This window comes from Panthera onca, chromosome D2 (assembly GCF_046562875.1).
Source record: "Panthera onca isolate mPanOnc1 chromosome D2, mPanOnc1 haplotype 2, whole genome shotgun sequence".
In the NCBI taxonomy this organism is placed as follows: Eukaryota; Metazoa; Chordata; class Mammalia; order Carnivora; family Felidae; genus Panthera; species Panthera onca.
In genome coordinates, this window is record NC_138349.1 from 5,470,278 (window position 1) to 5,496,356 (window position 26,079).

The 26,079-nt window shown below is 48.4% G+C and overlaps 2 protein-coding genes across 6 annotated transcripts in view; one reads left to right on the forward strand and one right to left on the reverse strand.

Moving 5' to 3' along the window:
• Positions 1-8,001, forward strand: part of INSYN2A (inhibitory synaptic factor 2A) — a 56,852-nt gene extending 48,851 nt beyond the window's left edge. For all 3 annotated transcript variants that reach the window (XM_078434963.2, XM_060641208.3, XM_060641209.3), the window contains one exon: positions 7,392-8,001. In XM_078434963.2, coding sequence (XP_078291089.2) covers positions 7,392-7,575 — 184 coding nt within the window. In that variant the 3' untranslated portion in view covers positions 7,576-8,001. The remainder of the gene's footprint in view (positions 1-7,391) is intronic.
• DOCK1 (dedicator of cytokinesis 1) overlaps positions 1-26,079 on the reverse strand; it is a 525,518-nt gene that overhangs the window by 298,281 nt on the left and 201,158 nt on the right. For all 3 annotated transcript variants that reach the window (XM_078434961.2, XM_078434960.2, XM_078434962.2), the window contains exons 26-27: positions 19,444-19,571; positions 17,261-17,356 (exon numbers count right to left, since the gene is read on the reverse strand). In XM_078434961.2, the coding sequence (XP_078291087.2) occupies positions 17,261-17,356; positions 19,444-19,571 (224 nt within the window). The remainder of the gene's footprint in view (positions 1-17,260; positions 17,357-19,443; positions 19,572-26,079) is intronic.

Below are 26,079 nucleotides of genomic sequence, written 5' to 3' on the forward strand. Positions count from 1 at the left end.
GACAAAACACTCATGCTCCTCATTGAAGCCAGGGATGGCAGCATGTTGGCAGGTTACATTTCATCATTACTGTTCCCTTATAATTACAATGTATGATCTCTGCGGGTTGCTGGGCATGTGGTGTAAGATATGCTTAATACACATCCAAAGTCTCGTTAGTGATGTGGTCCCTTTCTGACTGGAGAAATTATTATGGGTAGAGGTTATAAATAGGGCTGAGTCTTTACACTTTGACCTCTCTGGGGTACAATTTGTGAGAGGCTAAAACATGGTTCCTTGATCCTGGTGCATCTGGCCAGCCCATAAATTCGGGCACTTTGATAAGACCTGGGTGCAAGACCAGTATTTGTACTCCAAAGGAAGTCATAGCTAAGATGGAGATCAAGGACAGAACTCCGCCCAGCACCAAGGAAGAGGGCTGTTCTCCAGTATAGTCAAGGTAAAGAACCACTCAGAAAAGTCATTGTCTAACAATAACTTTGGCGATCATCGTATAATTATAGCAGGATAACAGACTAGTGTTTTTAGTTTTTACAACTGTAATAATTTCCTTGCCATAGTGTACCAGGAAAGGAGGGGGGGAGATCTTATAGTTTAGGGATTGATATTATTGAATACTCCTCTACTTCTGGTATTTTACATCTTATAGTGATTCTATAAACTTGGCTTATACACCTACTATGTGAAATAATGGTGAGGGAAGGATCCAAAGTTATGATGAATCATTTCTATGTTCAAAGGGTTAAAAAGCTGGCAATATAAATTATTAATATTTGAACCTATTGGCATGGGACTGACATAATATATAATATAGGTATATTAACACATAAACATATTTTGTATATATTCATTTAGATGACAGATTATAAATGTAAAATAAAAAACACAACAGTAGCATTCTGTAGAGGTCAGAAGTGAGGGGATCTGGATTGAATTCATCAGTTTATTTCAATTCAGAAGCAAAGCATGTTCTGAGCCTGACACTGTATTAAATACACCTCAGACTTAAGAGGAATTAAATAGGGTCTGTCCCTCAATGAGTTCAAAGTCATGAGAGAAAAACAGCTACAATCCAATGTGAAATGGACATGCTCTAGTAAAAATGCAGAGACAACGATGCCTGAGGGGCAGCTTGTTCCACATGAGTTTGGACAGGAAGGAGGGTGGGCAGATGTGGTTATTCTGGAAATCCCACAGAAAGAAGAAGTGGCATGTAGCTAGGCTGAAGGATGAGCAGGACTTTGCCAAGGAGTTTCGGGATTTCTGAAGGTGACTATGGAAGGTTACTGAGAAGTGGTTAGGGAGAGAAGAGAGGGGTGTAGAGGAGTAGGAAACAGAGGGAGGGGAGAGGGAGGTGGGAGAGAAGGGGGAGGGAGAGAGAGGGAGAAAGAGGGAGAAGAAACAGAGGGAGGGGAGAAGAGGAAGAGAGAAGAGAAGGAAGTTGAGATAGAAGGGAGACAGGGAGGCAGAGAAGAGAAAGAAAGCCCACTGCTTGGCAGTTTCAATGGTCAGAGGAAAAACTTCTCAAGGTCTCAACAAGGGTAGTGGATGTTGGCCCAAGAGGAAGGATGCTGAGGGCAAATCCATTGACCCAGCTGGTGGGATCAAGCAGAAAGGACTAGTGAAGCTTGATGGCAAGGTGTGTGGCTTTGGCCACCTGGATGAATGCTGGCTGTAGGCTGTGTTTGAAAGGATAAGACAATAGGCTGGAGGAAAGATTTGATTGTGGACATGCTGGATGTATGATGCCCCCAGATATTCAAGTGGCAATGCACTTGGGAGAGTATGATGGCTATTTTGGGTCCGGGTTCTTCAACTACCTGGAGGTGTGGCCAGGGTCGTGTATGGAAACCAAGGCCCAGGAGGAAGAGATTTCCTAAATTCTCCCAGCTGGCAAGGGACACAGCCAGTCTAAAAACTCAGAGCCTAACCTTGGGCTCCCTCTGAACAACACCGGCGTTGTCCATGGTGCTGATAGGGAGCTTACAGATTCTAGCTATATACATAAAGCATTGCACTTTGGGGAACGTGATCTGTCCCATCCAGATCTACACAGCAAGAGCCAACACATACCCTGATGACTGTGTTTCTCTGCACTCGAGGTTGTGCCATGGAATGTCCACGTGGTGGAAGAGCGCATGTCCACCACCATTTTCACAGCCCAGCAAGCTCAGGTCCCCCAAGGGGAGATGATTTACCCACAGTGGCGGAGCGCAAGTCAGTCAGAGCCACAGATAGCGAAGGGGACTCTGCGATCTCATTCAGGGAGAATTAAAAACAGACGCTTCTTCTCTGCAGTCTATGGAGCCTGCCGACATTGCTGAGGCTGGAGAAATCCTGGATTTCAGGTTTTCCTCCACTCCAGAAAACACAAATGCTTGGGAGCCAAACTCACTTGCTTTCAACTCCTAACTGCTCCACACAGAGAACTGAAGAAAGGGATGTTTTAACTACGTTCCCCTTAAATTAACTTGAGGAGTTGGCGACAGCGTGCTAAAGAAACCATGGCGAGGTCCAAGTATTTATAGGAGCATCAGACAAGCAGAGCACCGACTGGAGAAGCTACAACCACACTCCTCTGCACAGGGAGTGGGGGGAGAGGTGTTACTACAAAGCTTAACAGAGTCTCCAGGAAGAAAACAAAGCTTGGGTGCCAGCTGACGGAGCAGCCTAAGATTTAGGATACACTTTTGTTTCTTTGGAAATGTACAGAATAATAATTTTTAAGAAAAGCCCCTATAGTTAAATTTTTCATTTTTAAAAAAAAATTTTTAATGTTTATTTATTTTGAGAGAGAGAGCAAGAGACAGAGCATGACCAGGGGAGGGCAGAGAGAAAGGGAGACACAGAATCTGAAGTAGGCTCCAGGCTCTGAGCTGGAGAGCCTGACACGTGTCATCACAGAGCCTGACACGGGGCTCGAACTCACAAACCATGAGATCGTGACCTGAGCCGACGTCAGATGCTTAACCTGACTGAGCCACCCAGGTGCCCCCAAAACTTGCACTTTTAAAAGATTAACCAAAGAAGTTGACTCGACAGCCCGTTGCTTTAATCACTTATCACAGTGGGTCACGTGGAGTAGGGCACGTGGCTTCACGAAGGCCTGTGCTATTGCATGATTCTGTTCACATGGAGTTCTCAACACAAAGCCTTTGGTGAAATGGTTCAGTTGTCTGGCAGGAGAAGGGGAAGCAGGCAGGGAATGGAGAAGTGTCAAGGTAAATAACAGCAGCTCCTGGGGACTCATGTCTTGGACACAGCCCCAGGACTTCGGGGCACTCTGCCTCACCCAGCACAATCTGCAGCATGAAAGGCAAGAACACCTAGCACAGGTACGGCTGGCCTGGCCACAGCCCCTTCACATTCATGCTTTGGAGCTCAAGAATCAGGACTTTTTCCAGACTGCTCATCCTCCTGACAGACAGGATTCCGCATGACCTACATCTCCCCATGACAGTGCATCACGAACACCAGATCCTGCCTGCAGGAGATGGGTGGCAGTTCCAGCAGCCTCCTGCTTCATGTGTGCTGACGGGCACACAGACCCCGGCGGGTGCAGAGAGCGGTGGAAACCCCCAGTAGAGTCCACGGACCTGGACTACGAGGTCTACAGCCCAAACTTGGAATACAAACGTCTCCATCTACTCGTTCCACCAGGGTTATGTCTCCGGCTGGAACCACTCCAGGGAAGCAGGACTAAACTGGACAGTGCAGGCCGGTCACCCTCAACAAGGTGGAAAACACCACCCAGACCTCCACCTATGGCCCAGGCCTTCCTCCAGCCCACAGGAAGAATGAAACACTACTCCTGAGCTCCCCTGAGCAGAGCACGGGAACAGCTGACCACTCACGAGCGCCTAGGGACCCCGTCCATCCTTTCCAAGATCTTCAGACAGACTCTTCCAAAAAAAGAGAAGTAGGGTCTGAAAGTGTGGGGCCCAGCTCCAAAAGGATCCTTGTGTGTGTTGCAGAAGATGTTTCCTTATCTTCTTTGATTATGTTCTGACAGAATGGAGACAGGCAGATTCCACTTGGAGTGGGCTCCACGGCGGGACCCCCAGGAGAAGCCCTGTTGGTCTGTGGCAAGGAGTGGGCTCAGGGTGGGAGGAGAGGGGGGGCAGGGGGCATGGGCCATGTGACTCAACCAGAAGAGCCCAGGGCAGCTAGGACTAAAGAGGAGGTGACTTTGTCTTTTAAGGCTCTGCGTTCACTTGTCAATTCAGTAAGTATTATGTAGTCAACTGCCATGATCCAGGCTCTACTGTGGGTGCTGGGAACAGGGGATGGGACAACATTCCCCCAGTCCCTGCACCTGTATTTGGGGGACAAAGGCAAAATAATCAGGAAACAAATAAGTAAGTATTCGTGGTGAGGGCAGAGAAGGAGAAAAGAAAGGAGTGGTGGGAGGGACCTGTCGGAGGCGGCTAGAGAAGGGGGACGAGGAGTGGCCAGCTATGCCAGGGCCAGGCGGGGAGAAAGTAAGAGCCATGAAGACAATAGCAATGTCTTCAGCAGTGGTGACCACACCCGCATCACGGGGTCTGCCAGGCAGCCACAGGGCCCCATCCCCACATCCAGTGTCACTCAGGGCACTGCCTCTCCTGCAGGCACAGGACAACTGAATAACTCGCAGGGTTGGGGTCTGTGCGCAGAGTCCGAGGGCCCGATGTCCACTGGTGGCTTCTGTCCAAGTCCTCTGCTCCAGACAGGACAGCAGGTGCTGCTTCCCTCTGGCCGTTTGGCTAAGACTGAAGGGACCTCTGCTGTATGTCAGCCACAGTTGGCCAGACTACTAACCTTCAGACACTGCCCTCTCCAGTCAGTTGTCTGCCTCAGATCAACCCGGTGACTTGGTGTGTTCCTTCCACAATGACAAAAGGCCCCCAGGGGACAACAGGGCACACGGTACTACACATCATGTGTCTGATAGCCAGGACACACCGTTCCACAGGCAGACGCACTGCCATGTGTGAGTGACGGCTCAAGGTCACTGCCGGTCTCACGGCAGGCTTTCCCAGGGGGCATGCGTGGCCATACACCCTCCCTCCATAAAGAAGCCGGCTCTAGCTCCTGCTCCTGAGGGCAGCTTCTCAGTAATGGGGGAGGGCAAACAGGAATCAACTCGACAGATAGAGTCGAGTCATTTTGTTAACAAGAACTCAGATTAGATTACTCTGTGATTACATGGTTCCGCGGTGTGATAAATTGGTTAATAACAGGATTCCCAATGTAGCTGCTTAATGGGAATTCAATAATTAGAGGTACCCAGAACTGTACTGTCGGCCTAGGAAATGCTGGCACCCGCCTGACCATCTAATAACTCAAAACCTATCTGGGACTGTTGAAGTGGTTATGATCTGGAAGGCATGCTTTCAATACGAACCAAGCGCCTGATAAAATTACCCTTTTGTACCTAACACACCACGCTGGATACCACAGCATCTCACAAACTCAATTACAAGGTCCTTGTTTTCCTTGTTAAAGGTCCAAGCCAAAGAATTCTTTAATATCTATCTTTATCACTGCTCGCTCCTGTTCCCATTATGAAATTAGTGATCAACAGAGAATAAGGATTAACTAATATCTGAATTGCATCTTAGAGTTTAGGAAACTTTTTCACTGACTTTTCTTTGGGGGGCGCGGGGGGAAATCCTTCTCAGAAGGCAGTGAAATTGTCAGGGCAGTAATTATTGTACTCCTTGAAGGAAAGGACACTGAACCTGGAGATAGAGAAGCAGGCACCTGTCGAAGCCAGCACAGCCCCCGCAGCAACAAGAGGAAAAGGCAGGATGCTGGGCCTGTTCTTCCCACCATGCCACATAACTGCAGATTTGCACTTCCCACAACTGCCCTTAAGAGGGACTGTGCCTCCATTATCCCATGTTCTAGATTAGCAAGGCACGAGTTCACGAGCTTCCCTCCTCCTTCCCATAAACAGCACCATAACTCAAAAAGGCCCTTTGAAATGAGGGGGGCGAAGAACTCTTGCGTTGGGCGCAGGGGTTATTAACTAGCCATAAACTTCTCTGACAATATTTTTAATTTTTCCAGTAGTACTAGTATAGTCTTTGATGCTAAGAAAAATGGAGCAGTGGATTTAAAACATAAAATGGTCCATTAGATGGGTCTTGAACTTGTTTTTAAAACTCCAGATAATACAGCTTTGCTGTTTTGTCTTTCCAAAATGTCAAAATTTGGCTAGGATTAATGCCTCTCTAAATCAATAGGATTTCATGTTTGTAAATGGTTTACGGCTCCACTGGATATACAATGTTATGAGCTCATGTATTATCATCACCACGGAGCCTTTAGTGAAATCTACTGACATTTAGTCAGCATCCAGACCAGACATGAAGGAGCACAGAGCATAATTCTCTAGAAGCCGGCGCCCACATGCAAATAATCAGGGTACAGGGATGGAGAGAAGGGAGACGAGGCTCATCGCTACTGGGACCATCACAGAAAAGTGTGGACCCGGGCATCCTATCCCAAAGGCCAAGGGGATAACCTAGAAACTAGTGGGGAGATCAACAATGGGTTTTCCAAAGCCATGAAGAGAAGCTAGGACTCCAGGCAGGCTGTGGAGAAATTTCGTAAGAAAAAATCGCCTTCAGTCCTGTCATTCTAACGCAAACATCATCACCACTGCCCAAGGTCCCTCCACGTGGCTACATGTCCACACACCCTGGCTTCAGCAATGCAATTACGATTTGGGGTCATCGTCACCGAACACCATGTTCTTGCCTGAAAACTGTCTTTGATCACAACTGCGTAACATTCAATGGCACTGACCCCACAAACACAGTTTTCCCCGAGGTTGGGTATTGTGGCTGTCACGAGTCTGGTAGATGATGAGGTTTTGCAAAGAACATAAGCCAAGGTCATTTCATGCCACAGTTGTTTGAGGTGAGATCCATGGATTTCTCTAATCTTATAGAAAAGGTATGCAGGCAAAGGGCCTTCACGCCCCTGTTCTGTATGTGCTAGGATGGCCCCCGAACACTCATACTTTTGTTCGTCCATCTATCCCGTGAAGCATGTGTGTGCAGTCTCCAGACAAGCAAAAGGGTTATTCAGATGTCATCTTTTTCATTTCCACCAACACATTATCTACTCTGACACCAATGGAGTACCTTAATAAAACTTCAAAGACTCGCATCGAAAGCACGTAAGTGATTTTCAAGGAAAATGAACCTGAGATAGTTCAGTGACACAGAGCTACAATAGATCACAGCCGACTGCTCACTACCGAGCCGGAAAATCACATAATAAACATAATCCCAATGATCGTTACCCTCGTAGGACGGCACCGCATTTTGCTGCCACTAAGGGGGATCTTTGTATAGGGAAGATCACGCACTAAATTCTCCCCTCTCTCTTCTTCCCAGTGTGGAGCTGGACTTTAAGCAGCAAGAAGACAAGCTCCAGCCAGTTCTGAGGAAACTCCATCCTTTTGAGGAAACTCAGGTTGTACCTTCGCCTTACTCTCAGGAGCCCTACTCCGCAACTCCCAAGCAAAAATCCAAACCCGAATCTAAAAAGCATGGAAGATGGAAACTCTGGTTTCTTTAAAACTCATGGTGTTTGGAGTCTAAAGGCCGTCTTGAAAACCCACTGGAGTTAAGTAAATCCTTTTCCAAAACGAATAGGATGGAGCGAGCCTTGGCCGGCTCAGCGCTTCCCACTTCCCACCCTGCTTACCAAAAAGGCCTTTTGTACGAACAGATAATTAACAGAAGCAAGGTTGTACACGTCACACCTTGCCAGCTGTTGTCTGCAATTCGTGGATGTGGGAGGGAAACTCTGAAATGAAGTTTATGTAGTCAAAGGGGATAGGTAAAAAAATTCTGTGCCCCCGCCCCAGATCGGCAAGTATTACGTCATCAGCCTGCGAGACGATGGGCTACCACTCTGTACACAGCTAAAACTCATAATTATTTTCAAGCCTTTCTTTCTTTTTTTCTTTCTTTCTTTTTTTTTTTTTTTTTTTTTTGATAATGAGAAGAAAAAGCAAGCCTTATGTTTGCAAAGGACTTCATTTTTATGTTTAGTTTTGCAAATAAGCAGGGGGCGAGTGCAATTTTCAGCACATCAAATTCCGGAGAAAGCACAATTTTTTCAAGTGGTCGGAGACCATAAATAATCTCTCAAATGTGACTATATGTATATTTGCCTTCATGTGCTGTAGCGCTAAGCCAAGTGACCACATCTCAGTGTCACGATGACACCTCAAACTTAGCATTCTGTTCATCTCCAGACCTGCGACATGTTTACTGCTCATTTTCCAAACGGCCAGCAGCCAGGAGTCCCCCAAAGTCAGGACATGCCTTTAATCACTGCAGTTGACAGGGTCAGAGCTATGGGACACTAAGCTTTCTTAGATCTCATTTTTAATCTTTGGGTACCCAAAGGCCAAATGATAAATTCTGGCAAGAATCTGAAAACACACATAGAGATACACGGTGGATAGTACGGTCACCAATAAATCACGGGTGTTCTCTGCCACCGGAAAGCGTTTCTGTGGATCAATCTCTGAGACACCGTTCGTCACCAAAAGCGCAGCCAGACGTTTGATACAATCCGTCATGCTCTGAAACAAGTGTGGAAGACCTGACCATCTCAAAGAGAAACCGCGTGTTCAGTTTAGCTGCTGCCAACCGACAAACTTAGCGTCACCTGCATCGAACCTATTAGTCAGTTGTACTAAATGACATACCTAGGGGAAAGCTGTGAATCAAATGTTTTTAGGTATTTTTTAAATAAACAGTGACACTGAGAGTCCTCTTTTGATTACACATTGCAATATAAATCTTAGTTCCTTTATTTTTTCACTCATTATTTTGCACCTTTGCAAGGATCTTTTTTATAGAAATCAAAAGCCCCTAGTCTAGGAATGACTGGTCTATCAATTTTCTGCTTTTCACAAGAGGAAGTAGGGATCTTATTTTGCCTTTTTTTGTACAACGGAACTTTGGAATAGTTGTGTGAACGTACAAGAAAACCTAGTCTTCAAGTTTCTGGCCAGAAGTTTCCCATCCGATCTAATGCTGGCATGCACACCTCATTGATTAGATGCCAAAAACAAAGTGGCGACCCTTGGTAAGAGGATCTCTACCTGCATTTCTCACGGGAGCTATTTCTTGCTGTGCATTTTCCTCCTGATTCAACAGCAAATTTATTTTAGTTCTAAGTGTTTCGATTCTACAGGGACCTAGTGATCAGCAATCAGACCTGGACCGGATAACAATGAAGCGTGTGTCACGTAAGCATTCTTCGGGATTGCTCACACTATACTGCGGAGGTAGCCTTTAAAAAAAACACACGCATCTCTCGTGGAAACATTACGTGAGGGTGGAAATCCTTGAATACCAGTAAACAGAATTGAGAAATATTTTTGTGCAAGGAAATGGATAGGCACATTGATCCCGTACCATGAAGGAAGCATAATTGTTTCATGTAGACAAAAATTAAAAAAAAAAAAAAAATGTGTTTCATGTATTTTATACTGTTTTTAACTAAAGTTATAAAAATGTTTGCAACAAGTTATACCCCCTTGTGTTTTACGAATCCCGACTATCTCGGGGAACTGAAATAAGGGTGTTAGTGGCTTTCTGACGAGTGTTATAAATCCATCTCAACAAGAGGGCATCCTAGTAAACAGAATGACATCACTGTTTGAAAGCAGTCTAGACCAAAAAAGAAAAAAAAAAAAAATTAAAATGTTCAGAGTCAAGAAGGAAATTGAAGATAAACCCTATTGAAAAATAAAACTATCTTCAGAAGAGAAAGAAATATTTTCAAAGTCATTTCATAGTTTAATTGCAATGTGTCACTACCAGATGCCGATTCTTCTCTTAGAAAGAGTTAAGTAAAAACTTTGATACAAAACCAAGGTAAAAAGTACAGTGTTCCCTCATATGTAGATGTACACACGGCATTACGTATAGAGATTAAATTATTATACTTGTCACTAAGTTCTTTATTAATTTTTAAATAAAAAAAATCAAAGGTAATGTTTTGTGTGGATATTGAACTTATTTCATGGTCTCAGTAATTTGGGAAAATAGAAGTAACCCATGAAAATAACAATAAGGGAAGGATGCCAGGGCTGTGAAAAACTTCCTCTAGCCTTCAGGAAGGGAGACAATCATCGGGCAAGTGCAGGCTCCCCAGGCCTGGCTGGGAGGGGGCAGGGCTGACGTGTAGCTCGGGCTGGGCTTTCCAGATCATGGACTCTGGCGGGGGCTTCAGCCACCAGGAGAACAGGAAGACTTTTTAAGGGCACAAAGCACCTCCCGGTAGGATCTGACTAACTCGTGTCTAATTTTTAAAACACCTCAGAGAGACCAGTGAACTCATCGGTCTTTCCATGCCAAATCCTGCAACGGTCCCGTGGAGACAGCTTCTCTCCAAATCAGCCACCAAGCAGTTCCCTAGTCCCAGGGGATCGGCCATCTCCTTCTTTTCCTCTTCTCTGGGGGTGGGTGAAAGATCTCCACCTCGCCACCCTGGCAGAGACACAAGGGAGAGGTCCCCACCCTTTTCCCGCTGTCTATAAGGGCAGAGGCCACCGGCAAGGACGGTAGGACCCCTGCAGGCTGAGACGGAGGCCCCGCTGCCCTCACACACTCACCAGCGAAAAGAAAGGATGGGTGGGACCCACGTGCGTGTGAAGGAAGACACGGTGCACCAGCCAGGAGCACCTGGGGAGACGCTCCGGGTCACACTCTTCAACCATTCAAACCACACCCTTTAACTGGGGTTGCCAGAGGTCCCCTCTTACAAACAAGCACATACAGCAAAGGATGTTCTGCCTCATAGGTACTTCCAGAGTGACTGGTGTATGACCGGCCTCCAGGGAGAGGTCCCGGGGCCCCTGCCTCTGCTCTTTGGATCGCAAGCCCTCCCCCCGCCCCAGCAGAGTGTAAATGGAGAGGAAATCAAGGTGTGGGAAAACCCTTTTCCTCTGCAAAGGATGGAGGATGTGGGCAGGAGTTTCCCACACTTCCTTGGGGCTCCCGAGGTGTCCGTTGCCGTGGAGACCTGAGGTGGGGCGTAAATGCTGTCTGAGCTCCTAAACCAGCGCCAGGCTGCCTCCAATCTCAGAAGCGACCATGCGCGTGCCCTGCAAAGCCATTCTCCCTCTGGTAGGATCGGAGGCAGAACTGAGGTACACAACCCTGCATCACAACTCAGACCTGGCACACTCAAAACCAGGTGCCTGCTTTGTGCCTTTCGTAGAAGAGAGCAAGAACGAACCAACGAGAACCAGGTCGTGAATGTCTCCATCCCACGCCATCTGTAACAGCGCAGTGTGTTTATAAAGCCCACCGCGGGGGGAACGGATTCTTAGGGAGCGTTTTTATCAGCTGGTAAAATTTGACTTGATTACTAAGCAAGGCAGGCTTCATAGGCGCAGCGTCACCTAAAGATCACAGAGGCTGCTTTCCATACTAATATGTCTTCTTTGATCGGGAAAAACTCTGTCACCGGCACATTTGGCATGAGATAGGTGTGTGACCAATTTCTTTCCCGGAGAAGCTACAGGATTCAGAAATCGAGTTCCGTTTTGTGAACTGGGGTTAACTGATGCTAACGCTATAGTCATGCTACAATGTGCAGCATACGTTCCGGGAGGCGAGAAGGCCTTGCGAAAGCAGCGTACGGCCTTGTAACTGTACGTACTGACTTAAGACACCTTCGTGGTTTAGTACGCGTATGCAAAAGAGAGCACAGCATATCTTATCCAGGCAGTGGTGTGGCGTTTGTCTCCTCCCCAGTACATCCAGGCAGTGACCAACCTGGAAAACACACTAGAAATGTGAGAAAGGCAGAAAGAACTCCTGTGCTGATTCCGAAGGAAAACAAATATATACATTAAGCCGTCGTAGTTCACATGCGCAAGCACGTTAGGCCGTGCCTTTGCTAAAAGCCACAGGTCTTTCAAGTAGATTGATCAGCACACATACAATTAGAGACCCTTTTTACGACACTCGTATAGAAGAGCCAGACACTCTCCATTTGAAACTTTTATAATGTTATTACTTTCTTTTGAAGAATAGAATTCTTCAAAAAGCACACCGACACAACTCCGTTAGAATAAACATCGCAAAAACGAACGTTCATGCATGGACACATAACACATCTCGGTGCAAATATTTGGTCAGGAGTCTCGGTCAAAGGGCTCTCTTGGCTGGCAGGCCAGTTCCATTCTTCTCTTTTCCAAGTAAAGAAGCATGTCAGGTCAGAGAAAGCGCTGGGTTCTCACTGCCAACATCTCCCCCACCAGCGACGCCGCTCTCGTGATGCAATGCACCCCCGCCCCATCGGCGTCCCCCAAGGCTGGCGCTCAGCGTGGAGACAGCAGAACGTCCTCACTTGAGTGTAGTGAGTCAGGAGGTGCTGGTCAAAGGAGCAAGCAGACGATGGAGATGGCCTCTTTCCCTTTCCTAAGCCTACATGGAGAATTTTCCAAGGGAATCCTTCCTGAGGAGAGGCACACTTGCATTTTAGTGAATGAGTGATTCCCGGTCTTCTGGTGGGTATCCAGGCTGCAGACAAACCCTTAAAAGTCCTTCTCACTCAATTACATTTTTAAAGGCCCCGTTAACAGAATGCAAATTTTGTCACATGGTAGAGACACCTAACATCACAGGAGAAGGCACAACTGATCTTGTCTCAACCCAGCTTTGCGTACAAGTGCTGCTTCTAGCAGAGACACACGCGTATGGGGGGAGGGGACGGGGGGGTAGCAGGTCACCCCCCAGAAGGCTGGCCATGCCATCTGCCCACGGGACAAGAGCACCGAACCCAGCATGACTCCGAACCTGCTCCGAACCACATACCATGACTAAGAACACCACCTAACACTAAGGGCCTCAGGAATTTCCAAAAAGGAAGAGAAAACCCAAATCTGAAATCAGACACTATGTAACTAAGCATTTCACTCAATTATTCCACAGTATCAGGGGCACCTGGAGGGTGCAGTCAGGTGAGCGTCTGACTTCTGCTCAGGATCTCAAGGTTCATGAGTTCGAGCCCCACATCGGGCTCTCTGCTGTCAGCACGGAGCCCACTTCAGGTCCTCTGTCCCTCTCTCCCTGTCCCTCCCCTGCTTGCACACTCTCTCGCGCTCTCAAAAATAAATAAACACTAAAAAAAATTATTCTACGGTGGCAGACCACATTGGAATAATGATAAAATGGGATCTTCCTTCTGTGGCATGGTGACTACAAGCCTTCTGGGTTAGGACCTGTTTCTGGCATCCGTAAGATCTACGATTCTATACTCGCCAGATGCAATTTTATTTGTTAAAAAAGTATGACGCTTAGGGTCAGGGCACATTTTTATCCTATGTGTGAGATGTGTTCCAACAGTTCATTTCACATCGAATGCCGAAAGGTATAAAATGAACTAAAACAAATGATACACAATCAGCTGTACGGTGTTGAGCAAATACCACAGACACGGATAAAAGAAAAGGCTCACACTGCACGTCTCTGCTTATCCAATTACGCAGGGAGTTCTGCATTTCTCGAGTCCGCACATAAACAGATGGGAAAATGGTCAGCCTGCAACAGCATTCACAACTAACAACACTCCGACGCAAACAGAGGCCACGTTCTCGGTATTACTGTTGACGATACTGTGGAATAAACCATGAGGTGAAGCATAACTATTCATTAATTTTTAAATCCATTTCCAGTGATTATTCAGAATCTTGAAGCTAATTCCTAGTTGCACGGTTTCCATTCCATTTATGCAAACCTAAGTAGCAAGCGCATAAGGCCAGAAATGTCTGTTAGGGTGGAAGGTTACAGCTGACACACAACAGATCTGTAGACCACTGTCTGCTCTCCTTCTCTGGAAGGTCCACTGCTGATGTTTTCTGCCCCCCTCGTCAGGGACATTTTTCCCCCCAGATCTTCCTCTAATCTAAATTCACAGAGCAACAACACTGACATTAAGAAGTTAATGCATAAATCTACATCGGAGCAAATTGGAAAAGCAAGGTCGGGCTCTCCGAGCAGGGCAGCATCTCTGTCTTCCCCCTCTGTGGACAGCACAAGGGCTCCTGGTTCCTGGAAGACTTCAAGATCTTTCTAGGGGTGCCTGGGAGGGGCTCAGTCAGTCGAGCATCCAACTTCAGTTCAGGTCACGATCTCACAGTTTGTGAGTTTGAGCCCCGTGTCGGGCTCTCTGCTGTCACCACAGAGCCTGCTTGAGATCCTCTGTCCTGCTCTCTCTCTGTCCCTCCCCGCTCGCTCTCTCTCTCTCAAAAATAAATAAACAGTACAAAAAAGATCCTTCTCAACGACTCATTTTAAAAGGTCAGTGTCCTTCACGAAAACATCTCGATGCTGCTGTCACTCACCAAGTAATTACAGCTTATTCAGAATCTATTTTTTCATTTGAGAGTCTTTCCCCTCGCAGCCTAGTTGGTTTTACAAAAGGGATCTCTGGATGCCTTTGATAGATACTGAAGATGTAGGAATTGGGAGGAGTCAGCTTAGGACCTAAGTCCCCTTCCTGCTTCTAGAGACTTCTGTAGGAGAAAGTGGGACGGTGGGGAACGGGCCTGGATGTGGGCGGTTTGCTCTGCACCCCCATTCCCAGAGAGTGCCTTGAACCCCTCCTGAGTGCTCAGCAGGAACAGGACCCCAGCTGGGTAAGACGGCACAAGGTCCTCCCTGTCAGCCCTTCTCAGAACACGCAGGGGCTCTTCCTAAGGAGCGCTCGAGGGTTCCTCAGAACACACAGGTTCCTCCACGCCCTTCGGGGAAAGGGCTCAACCCTCCCTTCCACCTCCAGGAGATCCTAGCATTTGGCCCAAAGAAATGACTGAAAGATGCTAAGTGGAGAGGTGCTTCCTCTGCTGAGCAGCTGCCTCCCTAACCTGGACGAAGACCTAGAAGAAACTCGTAGTCCCCTGAGATGCCCTCTGGCCACCACTGGGGTCAGCCCCACGAGTACCAGTCTTACAGAACACACTAGGAGGACCAGCTGTGGCACCAAACCAGGGCACCAAATTACAGCTGCCACGCCAGCCACAGGATCTAGAACACTCCTTGTGTCTTTGCAGGACATTTTCTGCAGTGAGGTTGAGAAGTAAGTGCGAATCTCCCCACTAATTACACAGTGGCCAGCAGAGAAATACAGTAAAGCTTTGGATTGCGGATAACTTGTTCTGTGAGTGTTTCACAAGACGGGCAAACATTCCTAGCAAATTTTAACTTGATAAATGTGCAACGTCTTGCAATAGGAGTAGGACATGGCACCCAACATCACATGATCACAAGTGATCCGACGGTTCTTGAAATTTGCTTTGATACACAGGTGCTTTGGATTACAAGTGTGTTCCCAGAACAGATTATGCTTGCAAACCAAGGTTTTACTGTAAGTGCTCCGTAACATGCCTCTATCACAACCACCTCGATGAGCATCGTGCCTGAGATAAGAACTCCCCCAGAGGCATTGGGCCCACATGGTCTGGGAGAAGATGCCGCATGCCACGGCCTCTGTTCTACCCTCGCTAGATCCGTTGGTTGAGCACGCCTCACAATCTCTCCACATTCCAAGTACTGTCCAAACGTGTAGGAGTCCCTCCTTGCCCTCGTCAGCCCAGGTTAACTGCCTGCCAGCAGGCAATGACCCAAATGAACACCCTGCTGGAGTCAGGCCCCTAACTCCAGACAGAACTACGTCCTCTGCTCACCGGCCCCCACACCGGCCATCTCACCCCTCTGCCCATCGCCACTGCCCGTCACTTGCTCCCTGCAGCCCCACGCTGCCATCACATCACCCCCACCTCTGTACTCCAGCCCATTCCAATATGGGTCACCTTAGGAAATGGCACCAAACTTGATTCAACTTCAGGCCACACAGGACCCATCCTGCTTCAGGGCCCCTCAGAGTCCCACAACATGAGAGTGTTCCAAGGACACCCATGGCACGGTGCCAAGAAGACAGGAGCACCAGCCCAAGGTGGGGGGTGGGGGGGGGGCCCTGGAGTCACCTCACGTCTACTCCATGGGGCTCAGTCTCCACCCTCCTACACAAAGGTATTAAGAGTACAGAAAAGAACGTGATAAGGGAGACACACGTACTATTACGGGGTAATGGATAAGTCCACTGCAAATAAAGCCAACTTACAAGAAATATTTTCCTTCCGACTTCATACACGTGATCAGTCAATACCTTGCAAAGGAAAATCTGACCATGACACGTGCTGAAACTCTGAAGCACAAGCTAGGCTGTTTTACTGATGGAAACAGACTAAGACAGCAATTGCCCCACTTCGGTGCTATCCATCTGTGATGTCAGACGCGAAACGGCAGCCTTCGTTGGTGCGAGCCACAGACCAGAGCAGGTCCGGCCCTCCGCGCATTCTGGCCTTGCTGCCCAAAGAGCATGTGTTAACTTGTTCCCCTCCCGGGATAGGCAGAAAGAACTATGGTCACACAAGGAAGGACAACGTATCTCCTCTGGTTGCCAGCGAGAACCCTAACTGGACGTTGTGTTCCTGGATTCGAAAAGTTCTTAGGATTTTTTTTGAAATGCCATCCACCAAACTTAGTAAAATGGTAACAGGTGCTAGAAATGAAGGAAAATAAATGGGACCTGTGTGAGCATCTTTCGCCTAAGAAACCAAACTTAAGAATAATGGTAGTGAGGGAGGGTGGTAAGCTCTGGAGGGGGAAAGAAAAAATGAAAAACTGTCTAAATTATTGTTAAAACTTTCTTGAAAAAAAAATCATAGATAGTACTGCATGCCTCAGTCACCTGTAGAAGAGAGACATCTACGATACATCAGGGTAGACAATAAAATGGTTGGGTTGGAGCACCTCATTTACTTTTTAAGGTCCGTCATAAAATTTTATTAATGGCATCTTAAATGTAAATACGTAGAAAGAAACTGCCAGAAGAGTAAGAACTTAAGAAGAAACTCCATATCCTTTGCTAGAAGTAAATAATGAGTAACTGGAAGCAGATGCTTCTGTCTCTAACATGTTAGTTTGCTGACCCTTCAACTTTGACACCTGCTTCTAGAATCATGGAAAATCAGCATATATTATATACCAGACTGTAAATAAATGCTTCTCTGCTGTTCACTACAATGTAGTAAAATAAGCTTACGCTCAAAAGGCAGCTGGGAAAGGGCCAGATGGATTTTCGGGGTTGGGAATAAGTGACACGCCTGGGGAAGGGGCCCCCCCGCCACAATTACGCGCCCAAGCATTCGCCACGGAGCACTTACAATGAGCTCGGAATCCCGCCCCATGGAAATGACAGTTCGGTTCACTGTCCGCAGAAGCTTCTCCATGATTATCTGGACATGCCTCTGAGTTGGCCCCTGGAGGAAGACACAGCAGTGAAAACCAACACCTAAGACCATCATTAACATGCAAGCCTCGGCAGTTGTCACTGTATCCATTTACCCTGTAAAGAGTAAATCAATTATAACCCTTAACGAGATGAAGAATGGCCCTTGTCAAAGGCAAAAGCCTTCACAAAGAAAACGCAACGCATCTTATTAATTATAGTCCATTAGTGATAATTTGTTATATAATCATAGTAATTGAATTTAAGCAAACCTTAAAAATAAAAGCAAATCTGTTTAAACAATATAATGTTTATGATCCCTGATTAGCCCACCAATTAGTTTTCTAGAGACCCTTGGCCATTTGTAAGTGGAAAGCAGGCAGATAGCAGCCATAGATTGCTCTGCCTGTCAAGTTCGAATAACCTGGGCATCCAGCACCTGGAATTCAATGTATTTATTTTAGCACATTATCTAAAATCCATAATGTGCCATGGATTCTTCCATCGGGAAAAACGTGCTCTTTTATTTTGTGTGTGATGGGATGAACTTGGCCTGAACTTGGAACTTGTTTAAATACGTTCTCGCGGTGCTCACACACAAGGCCAGGGCAGGAATCACCTTTGAGGCTGGGCCATACATACACTTCACTCCCAACCTTCTCCCCTTTAAGACAAAGGCAGGCCCTGGAAGGGGGCCTAGAAGCTGGCCATTGGATTAAGGCTTCTAGAAGCTTCCAAAGGCAACTCCCCTGCAAGAGCTGATATAGCCACCCTTGCTATGAAGTGATTCAATCTGATCTCTTTCTTCAAAGGCACTCACCAGGCTCCGAGAGAACGAATCCCTGCAGGAAGGAAGTGGGCAGGACGGGTATGTGTGTGTGCTGACTGGGAAGGTGTCCAGAGGTCACGGGGCAGAGAGCAAAGACTAAGCCCCGCTGACCTTGAAACCCTGGCCCATCTGTCCCCTGCTGGGGGCACATGGATGGACACGGACCTGTACAGGCACAACTGGAGAGTCGGCGAGTTCGTGCATGTGCACATCCGTGCACAGCTGTGTATGGTGGGTGTGTTGGCGATGGGAAGGCACAGGGTCAGCCTTTTGCACGTGTGCTCGCACCCACTTCTGATTTCAAAAAAAGGTCCACAGACTAAGCCAACAAATACAAAAAGAAAAACCATTTAAACAGACAAAGACTAGCTAAGAAGGCACAGAACGAAATGACTGGTGGGTTGTGGAATCTGGGGAAGGAGGCATGGGGCCGTTCTTCTCAAAACTCTAGGAAACACCAATGACTTAAAAAAAAACCCACTATGTGCATGTATTACTTTATTAAAATAAGAATTGGGGCGCCTGGGTGGCTCAGTCGGTTGGGCGTCTGACATCGGCTCAGGTCATGATCTCACGGTTCGTGAGTTCGAGCCCCGCGTCGGGCTCTGTGCTGACAGCTCGGAGCCTGGAGCCTGCTTCCGATTCTGTGTCTCCCTCTCTCTCTGCCCTCTCCCTACTTTCACCCTGTCTCTCTCTCTCTCAAAAATAAAGAAACGTTAAAAAAAATTTTTTTAAATAAGAATTAAGAAAAAGGAATGTAGATAATAGCCTCCATCTGCGCATTTCCAGTTTCTTTTTTAATGTTTATTTTGAGAGAAAGAGAGTGCGAGCGGGGGAGGGGCAGAGAGAGAGGGAGACACAGAATCCGAACCAGGCATCAGGCCCCGAGCTGTCAGCACAGAGCTTGAACTCAGGAACCACGGAGTTGACCCTGGAGTTGGACCTTGGAGTTGACCTGAGCCGAAGTCAAATACTTAACCCACGGAGCCACCCAGGTCCCCCGTCCAGTTTTTAACATCAAAGTCATTTTCTGACCTTAAGGGTCAAAATCAAAAATCAGTCTTGGGGAGGCATTCGCCTGAGAAGTGACAGGAAGTAAACTTAGAATAAAAAAAAAAAAAAAAAAAAAAAAAAAGATGTTTTTATATTATTATCATACTTCGTGCATAAAGAAAAATCCCTGAAGGGCACCACTCAACAGAGAGAAACAGGCTAACCCGGGAAAGTAAAGGAATCAAATGCGCCTTCCGTGAGGCGGGGGCTCGCTTCCCGCCGCGGCCATTACTCACCACATCCTTCCTGTACAGAACCTCCAAAATGTTGCTGAGCAGGTGGCAGCAGGCCTCCAGGTCTTCTTGTCTCTCCAGATGGTACTTGAGCTGATCCGTCATCATGGGAAGCAGGATCTCTCTGCAGTCTGCAGGGGACACGGGGCTGCCAGTCAGCAGGGGACCCACCAAGATGCAACTCTATTTGCTAGAAGCTTGTTTTCGTAGCATGTTACATTGTTTCCAGCATGTTACATTTACTTCCTCGCGTGTGTGAAACCGACATCTGGAGCCGGTCAGAGGGCGGGATGCGGGGCGGGGACAAATCGTGTCTACCGCTATGGAAATAATTTACACACAAACACGCGCGCACACATCTATGGGTGTATCTCCTTGTAAATGCACAATAAATAACCCACAAACATAGATAAGCACATTTTCACGTACATCCCATGGTGTGCACACAGATCTAAACACCGACACACATGCTGGGGGTTTTGACTGGTTTTCTGTGCTGAAGTATAAGTTCATTGATTCACAACTTTAAAAGAAATACTCCTCACAACAAATATTTTTTGAATTGCAACTATTCTTATTTTTTCCTAGGAGGACCAAAGCCCGGTTTCCTTCTACGCCCTTATGCCTCATAAATGTTTCTGAGCTAGGCCAGGTCATAAACTTACTAGATTCCCCGCTTGATCTTTGCTCATTCTGGGCAACCTTCTGCTGGGCTCACACCTGCACCGGGACAGTCTGCGGGGGTGCTGAGGGCTCAGGCTCTGGAGAGAGGCTGTCTGAGTTAAAGTTCTCCTCCCTTCCTGGCAGGGACATCTTGGGCAGCTCCTGATACCCCTGAGACTCGGCTTCCTCATCTCTTAACAAGGACACGATGGCTCTAGCTACTCACAGGTTTGGGGTACGGGGTACTTCCTTCCACGAGGATAAGGACGAAGGCCTAGGCCTGGTTAGATGCTTAGGACAAGGTGCTCGCTCTTATGACTTACGACAGATCCAGGAGATGAGCCACAGCCTCTCTCTGGCCTCCCAGACAATGCACAGGCAAGTGAAAGAGAGAGAAGTGAGGGAGTAGGCACTGGCTTGGAGATGAGAGTCAGGGAGGCCTCCTTTAGGAGGCAGGACCTTCACCTGCTGGCAAGAGGAATGGCAATTTCCCACATGGGGCAGGCAATCAAGGAATGAGAAACCTGGACACAGAGTCAGGCAGGCAGGAGCATATGACACATTCAAGAGACACATGCACAAGTGGAGGGTGGGGAGAGGAGGAAAGGGCTAAAAGGCCAGACAGGCAGCTGGATACCAGCATGCACATGATGGGTAAGGTCAGGAAAGTTGGGAAAACCAACATGCTGATGGGGGCGGGGAGAGATGTGATCAGAGCAAAAGGCGAGAGTCCCTGTGGCATGGCGCACGGGTAGGGCAGTGGAGACAGGAGGGAGAGAAACCGTCATTTAGCCACTGCAATCGACCAGGCAAGAAACAGTAAAGGCCTGACCTCCGGCTGCAGTGGTGAGTTTGAAAGAGGCCTTGAGGAAGAGAAAACTGGAGGCAGGCTGGACCCGGTGCTCGGCGATGGACGGTGGCAGATAAAGGAGAGTCAAACACAACGCCCCAAGTCCTGGTAATGATGTGTCATCCAAGGAGCCACGTGATGCCATCCAAAGAGAGGAATGGGAGAAAAGAAGGGTATTTTTAAAAGGAGGGAGAAAAGGACAAGGGTTCAGTTTTGGACGAGTGGAGTCTGAGTTGCCTGTTGGACACCCAAGTGGCCCCATCTACTAGGCAAATGGAGAGAGGGTTCTAGACATTATTTCTGGTTTAGAAACACAGACGAAAGGATCGCCAGCCTCTAGGCAGTAATGAAAGCCACTAAGACCATCAAAGGGAATATGCAAAAGGAGCAGAAAACTGACCAACGCCAGGATGTAGGTGTTAGAACAGGAGATGCGCAGGACACAAAGGTGGAGAGAGCCAGGATGTGGGAGGAGGCAGACAAGTGATGTCACCCAAACAAGGGGGCACAGTGATCAAGGTGGCCAAATACGGTGGCAAGAACGGGTGGAACAGAACAAGCTTGGGGCGTGGCAGTGCGGGGCACACAGAGCCCCCTGAGGCAGCTTCCTGGAACGGCTGAGCGGGGATGAAAAATGGAAAACGGCTCCCGGGGGCACGGCTGTGTAATGGAGGGACACTGGGGTGTAGGGGCGAAAGAACATCTGGATTTTCCTTGGCGCTTCAGATGGGGGCAGAGAAAAGGATGTTCAGAAAATTAAAGAACAGTAAGGACACGAACATGAAGGCGCCTGAGGGTGAAATGTAATTACTGACCGTCCCCTCCAGGTGGGAGAGCCCAGTTAACTCCAGTACCGTCCTGCCCTCCCAACAGGAGCGACGTGTTTCCACCACCCCAGTTCTGCTTGTGAAACCAGCCGAGCCACCGCCGTCCCCCTTAAAATGCAGAGCACGACAGAACAGACGGCAGTGCTCCCAAACATTAGATATACTTAGCTTGTCTCGGGATTTCACATGGTGGGCTTACGTTAATGACGCATAAAAGCATGTTTCGCACTAATGTTTCCTGGACTCTTTTAACAGAAGAAAAAAAAGGAGCATGCAGCGTTGAAATGGCTCCCGTAAGTATGCTGCGACCCACGTAGAAGACTCTCCCAGGAGTACACGGTCATGAAGGCCCAGGGGTGCAGGTGGGAGTGGGGTGCAGGCGGGAAGCATCAAGGACACAGAAACAGCACAAACCCTGCTGTTCCACCTCCTTCCAGGGAACCGCACGTACGAAGCTCAGGCTCAGGCTTTTGCAAATCCCGTTACGATTTATCCCCTTGAAAAGGACTAACAGCTACTCCATTTTTCCAGAAAGTGTTTTGCCCAGTGATTATATGATTTCACTTGTCGACTTCACAATAAGAGTAATCAATACTTAATGTATGAGGTGCTAACGTGCTGTGCATCTTCTGGGCAGCAGCCGGGCTCACCTTACTGGCTATAATGACAGGACTCACCAGAGGTCAGGCAGGGAGACACATGGCACGCGAAGAAGGCGCTATCCTGTGGGGACCATGACAGTCCTTCCACGTCTGTGTTCGCGGATGTCGGGGCCCTCCCCTTCTCAGCCAACCTTCCCTGTGATGTCAGCAGATGAAGTCACCAAGGAGACCATCTCCCAAATACCACAGCCCCGTAAACTCACAGGGGAAGCGCTCCAAAGAGCCGAGACCTGCTGTCAGTGCAGAAGCCTGCACGGGTGTCCGAGAGCTGCCCAAGGACAAAGCCAGTGCAAGGGAAATGCGACAAGAAAACTACCCGTGGCAGTGAACCCAGACTGAAGATGCATCGGCCCCAAATGCTGACCCACTGAACACACGCATCCCGCAAGCACTCCAAAGCCCAGGGTCTTTCCTACAGAACCTCAGTGCTCACAAATGACAACCACCTTCGGTAGCCCTTGACGTGCTGACCTCAATCACAACACCACATCCAGGGTAAAGACTACACGGCGACCTCCTAGCACCCAACAGACTGGAAGGTCTCCTGGCAAACCCGTCCAGGTCCAGCCCTGTTGGCGGCCATCTTCACAGCCCCTGGCAAGACGTCACCAGGATGATGGTCTTCGTTCCCTTCAGCCCGAAACCCATCACCAGCTTAACCGCCCTCACCAGGGGGCCAAGCCCTTGGTCGCCCCTGTCCATCGGGGCATCTCTATCGCTGCCACCATCTCGGAGATCTCCAAGACATCTGAGGGAGAAGCTGCGGCCAGGAATCCCCGGACTCTGACAAGATGATTAAGGAAAACAAATGACTTTCGGCTAAACCAAACAAGCTGAGGAGGAACCCAACAGAGGGAGAAGACCGGCCCAGGTTGGGAGGAGGAGTGTGTCTGCGAACAGTCTTAGAAAATCAGAGGAACACAGCTCTGGCCCCAGAGATGGCCGAAATGGCCCGCCAGGCTCCGGTACCCGGATGCCCTGGCCGAGTTCCATCTCTTCCTACCCCATTTATCTGTCATGCTGGACAGACAGTTGTTGACTCCACCGTTCGCAGAGGTAATTGAGTGTGTGAGTGTCATTTGTCAGAATTACTCCGGGGTGAAGAAGTGACGGCAGCCCTGTTCATCTTCGACAGGAGATGCTGTCACCATCTTCAGCTCCCTGGTGCCGGGCACGCCCACCTGCGACCCAAACCTGGGGTCTGCGTGTCAGCCGCATTCCTTTGTCATCCAGCCCCTCTTGATGAGAAACCACCAAACTTTTGGAAACGCCACTGCCATTTTGTCACATCGGAAGACATTTCACTCTCTTAGCCCCCTGAGAACATAAAACCCCCTTTGTTAGAATCCTTCTGATGGACCCATAACCGCAAGCTGGATGTTTCCGCAGCTCGTCAGTCCTTCGTCACCCGCCGCACCCATGGGAGCTTAGGAGAAAGGGGACACAGGGGAGCGGGGAGAATGAAAGGAGCCAATGCTCGCAGAAGGACCTCAGGAAGGCTTCCGACACTCCAGCCCCAGGACGGAGCTCTGAAGATGGGTGCCTGGGCACCTGGGCTGTCCTCAGAGGCCACAATGACCTCAGCAGACATCTCATGCAGGCCTCCAAGGACATAGGGTCACAGGACAGCAGCATCCTCCAGAAACACATCCCAGGCCCCCAGGAAGGACCATGCCTGAGAGACCTTCAGAGGCCGGGGGGACCAAAGCTGGAGGCAAACCAATCGGCACGTCCCGTTGTGACCCGTGATCTGTAGGCCCCGGCAGGACTCACTGACAGACCCGGGCACGGGTGCCCGGCGTGTGGACCGCTGTGACACCTGGGTCAGCCATCTTTTGTCCGTACCGGAATGCAATCTCCGTGAGAAGGGGTCCTGTTCTCACCAAGGGGAGCCCCCCTGCCACACGCATACACATAAACTAGGACCTGAGTGTGCGTGCTCCTCCTTGGAGGCCAGCTGTCACACTATCCTTGGTTCTTTATCTGTAAACCACAGCGCCCGGCTCCCGTTCAGGGGTGACGAGGGACCTGCGGTGCGAGCCGCCCTGTCCTGTCCTCGGAAGACGTCATCGTAACAAGATCTCTCCCCACTTTCTGGTGACCCAGTTTCACTGGACAGCGTCCAAGGCTGTGAGGACAGGAGCGTGCAGACACACATGTGCGTGTGCGAGTGCATGTGCGAGAGCCGGTGGGGGCCACGTGCAACTATAGGCACACAGTATCCGAGGACAGGTGTGCAGTGAGAAGCCAGTCCCCTCCCAGTGTGACACCCCCCCCCACCACCAAAGCACACCCACACTAGCCTCCCAACACTCGTCTTCCAGAGGGAGACAGTCCCCAAGAGGGGACCTCTTGGTCCACATTTCGGTCAACTGTTGGGTCTCTTCCAGAAGCGGTGGGCGCACGCCCTACCTAACACCCACGCCTCTCAGCTTCTACCCTGACGTCAAGTCCAAAACTCAAGAGCACAGAGGACAGTACAGCACACACACGCTCACACACACCGCACAATATACGCACTCGCACCACACTCACTACACACACCCACACACACACCATACGCGCCCACCCACACACTATATGCACACACACCCACACACACTCATGCTTTCAATGAACAATTTTAAAGCATCAGATGCAGTCTCTGGCAGCTGAGAAACAGGGATCTCCTGTCATATTCTGAATGTCCCAACTTAGTGTCCTGAATACCCTTCCCCCTGAACTAAGTGCCATTTCTGTCCCATGATTCATGCCAACAGTCCAATTAGGTCCAAGGCAGATGGCCTGGGAAACTGGCAAACCCCCCACAAACAAATAAACTCTTGTATTTTTAACAGAAAACACATTTTAAATAAACTACCCACAACTAATCACTTGGAAAACAGCTACAATAAATATTTGACTAGAAGCTTAGGGACCAGGGTCACTCTTCAATTTTGGGACACCGGACTCTCTTCAAGGTCCAGTTTCCCCACACACATCAAGAAATAATAAAATCCACCCTGCTCACTCTCTGCTTTGGGTCTTGGGCAAGTTACTTAACACTCTCTAAGCCTTGGAGTGCTTGGGTGGCTCAGTCAGTTAAGCATCTGACCTCGGCTCAGCTCATGATCTCACAGCTCGCAGGTTCGAGCCCTGTGTCCAGCTCTGTGCTGACAGCTCAGAGCCTGGAGCCTGCTTTAGATTCTGTGTCTCCCTCTCTATCTGCCTCTCTCTCACACTCTCAAAACTAAGTAAACATTTTAAAAATAAAAAAAAAAAACTCTCTAAGCCTTAATTTTTCTTATCTGCAAAATGGGGCTGTTTACCTGTGAGGTTCATGGTGAGAATCATATGGTATAATGTGTGCATTTAGCAAATAGGAACATTTAATAAATGACAGCTACCAATACAGGTGCTAGAAATAAAATCATCATACAAAGTCTTTTCAACAAAAAGTACACAAAGACTAACGCCTTCGAGCTGCCCTATCCAAGAGGGGAGCTGGTGACCACTTGAAATACAGCTGGTAGCACTGAGAGATGGAATTTTCCATTTCAGTTAATTTTTAAGTAATTTAGATGTAAATGAAAAAAATGACACTTGCTTATTGGAAACAATGGTATGGAACACCTGGAACAAGCTGGGTGTGTGAATT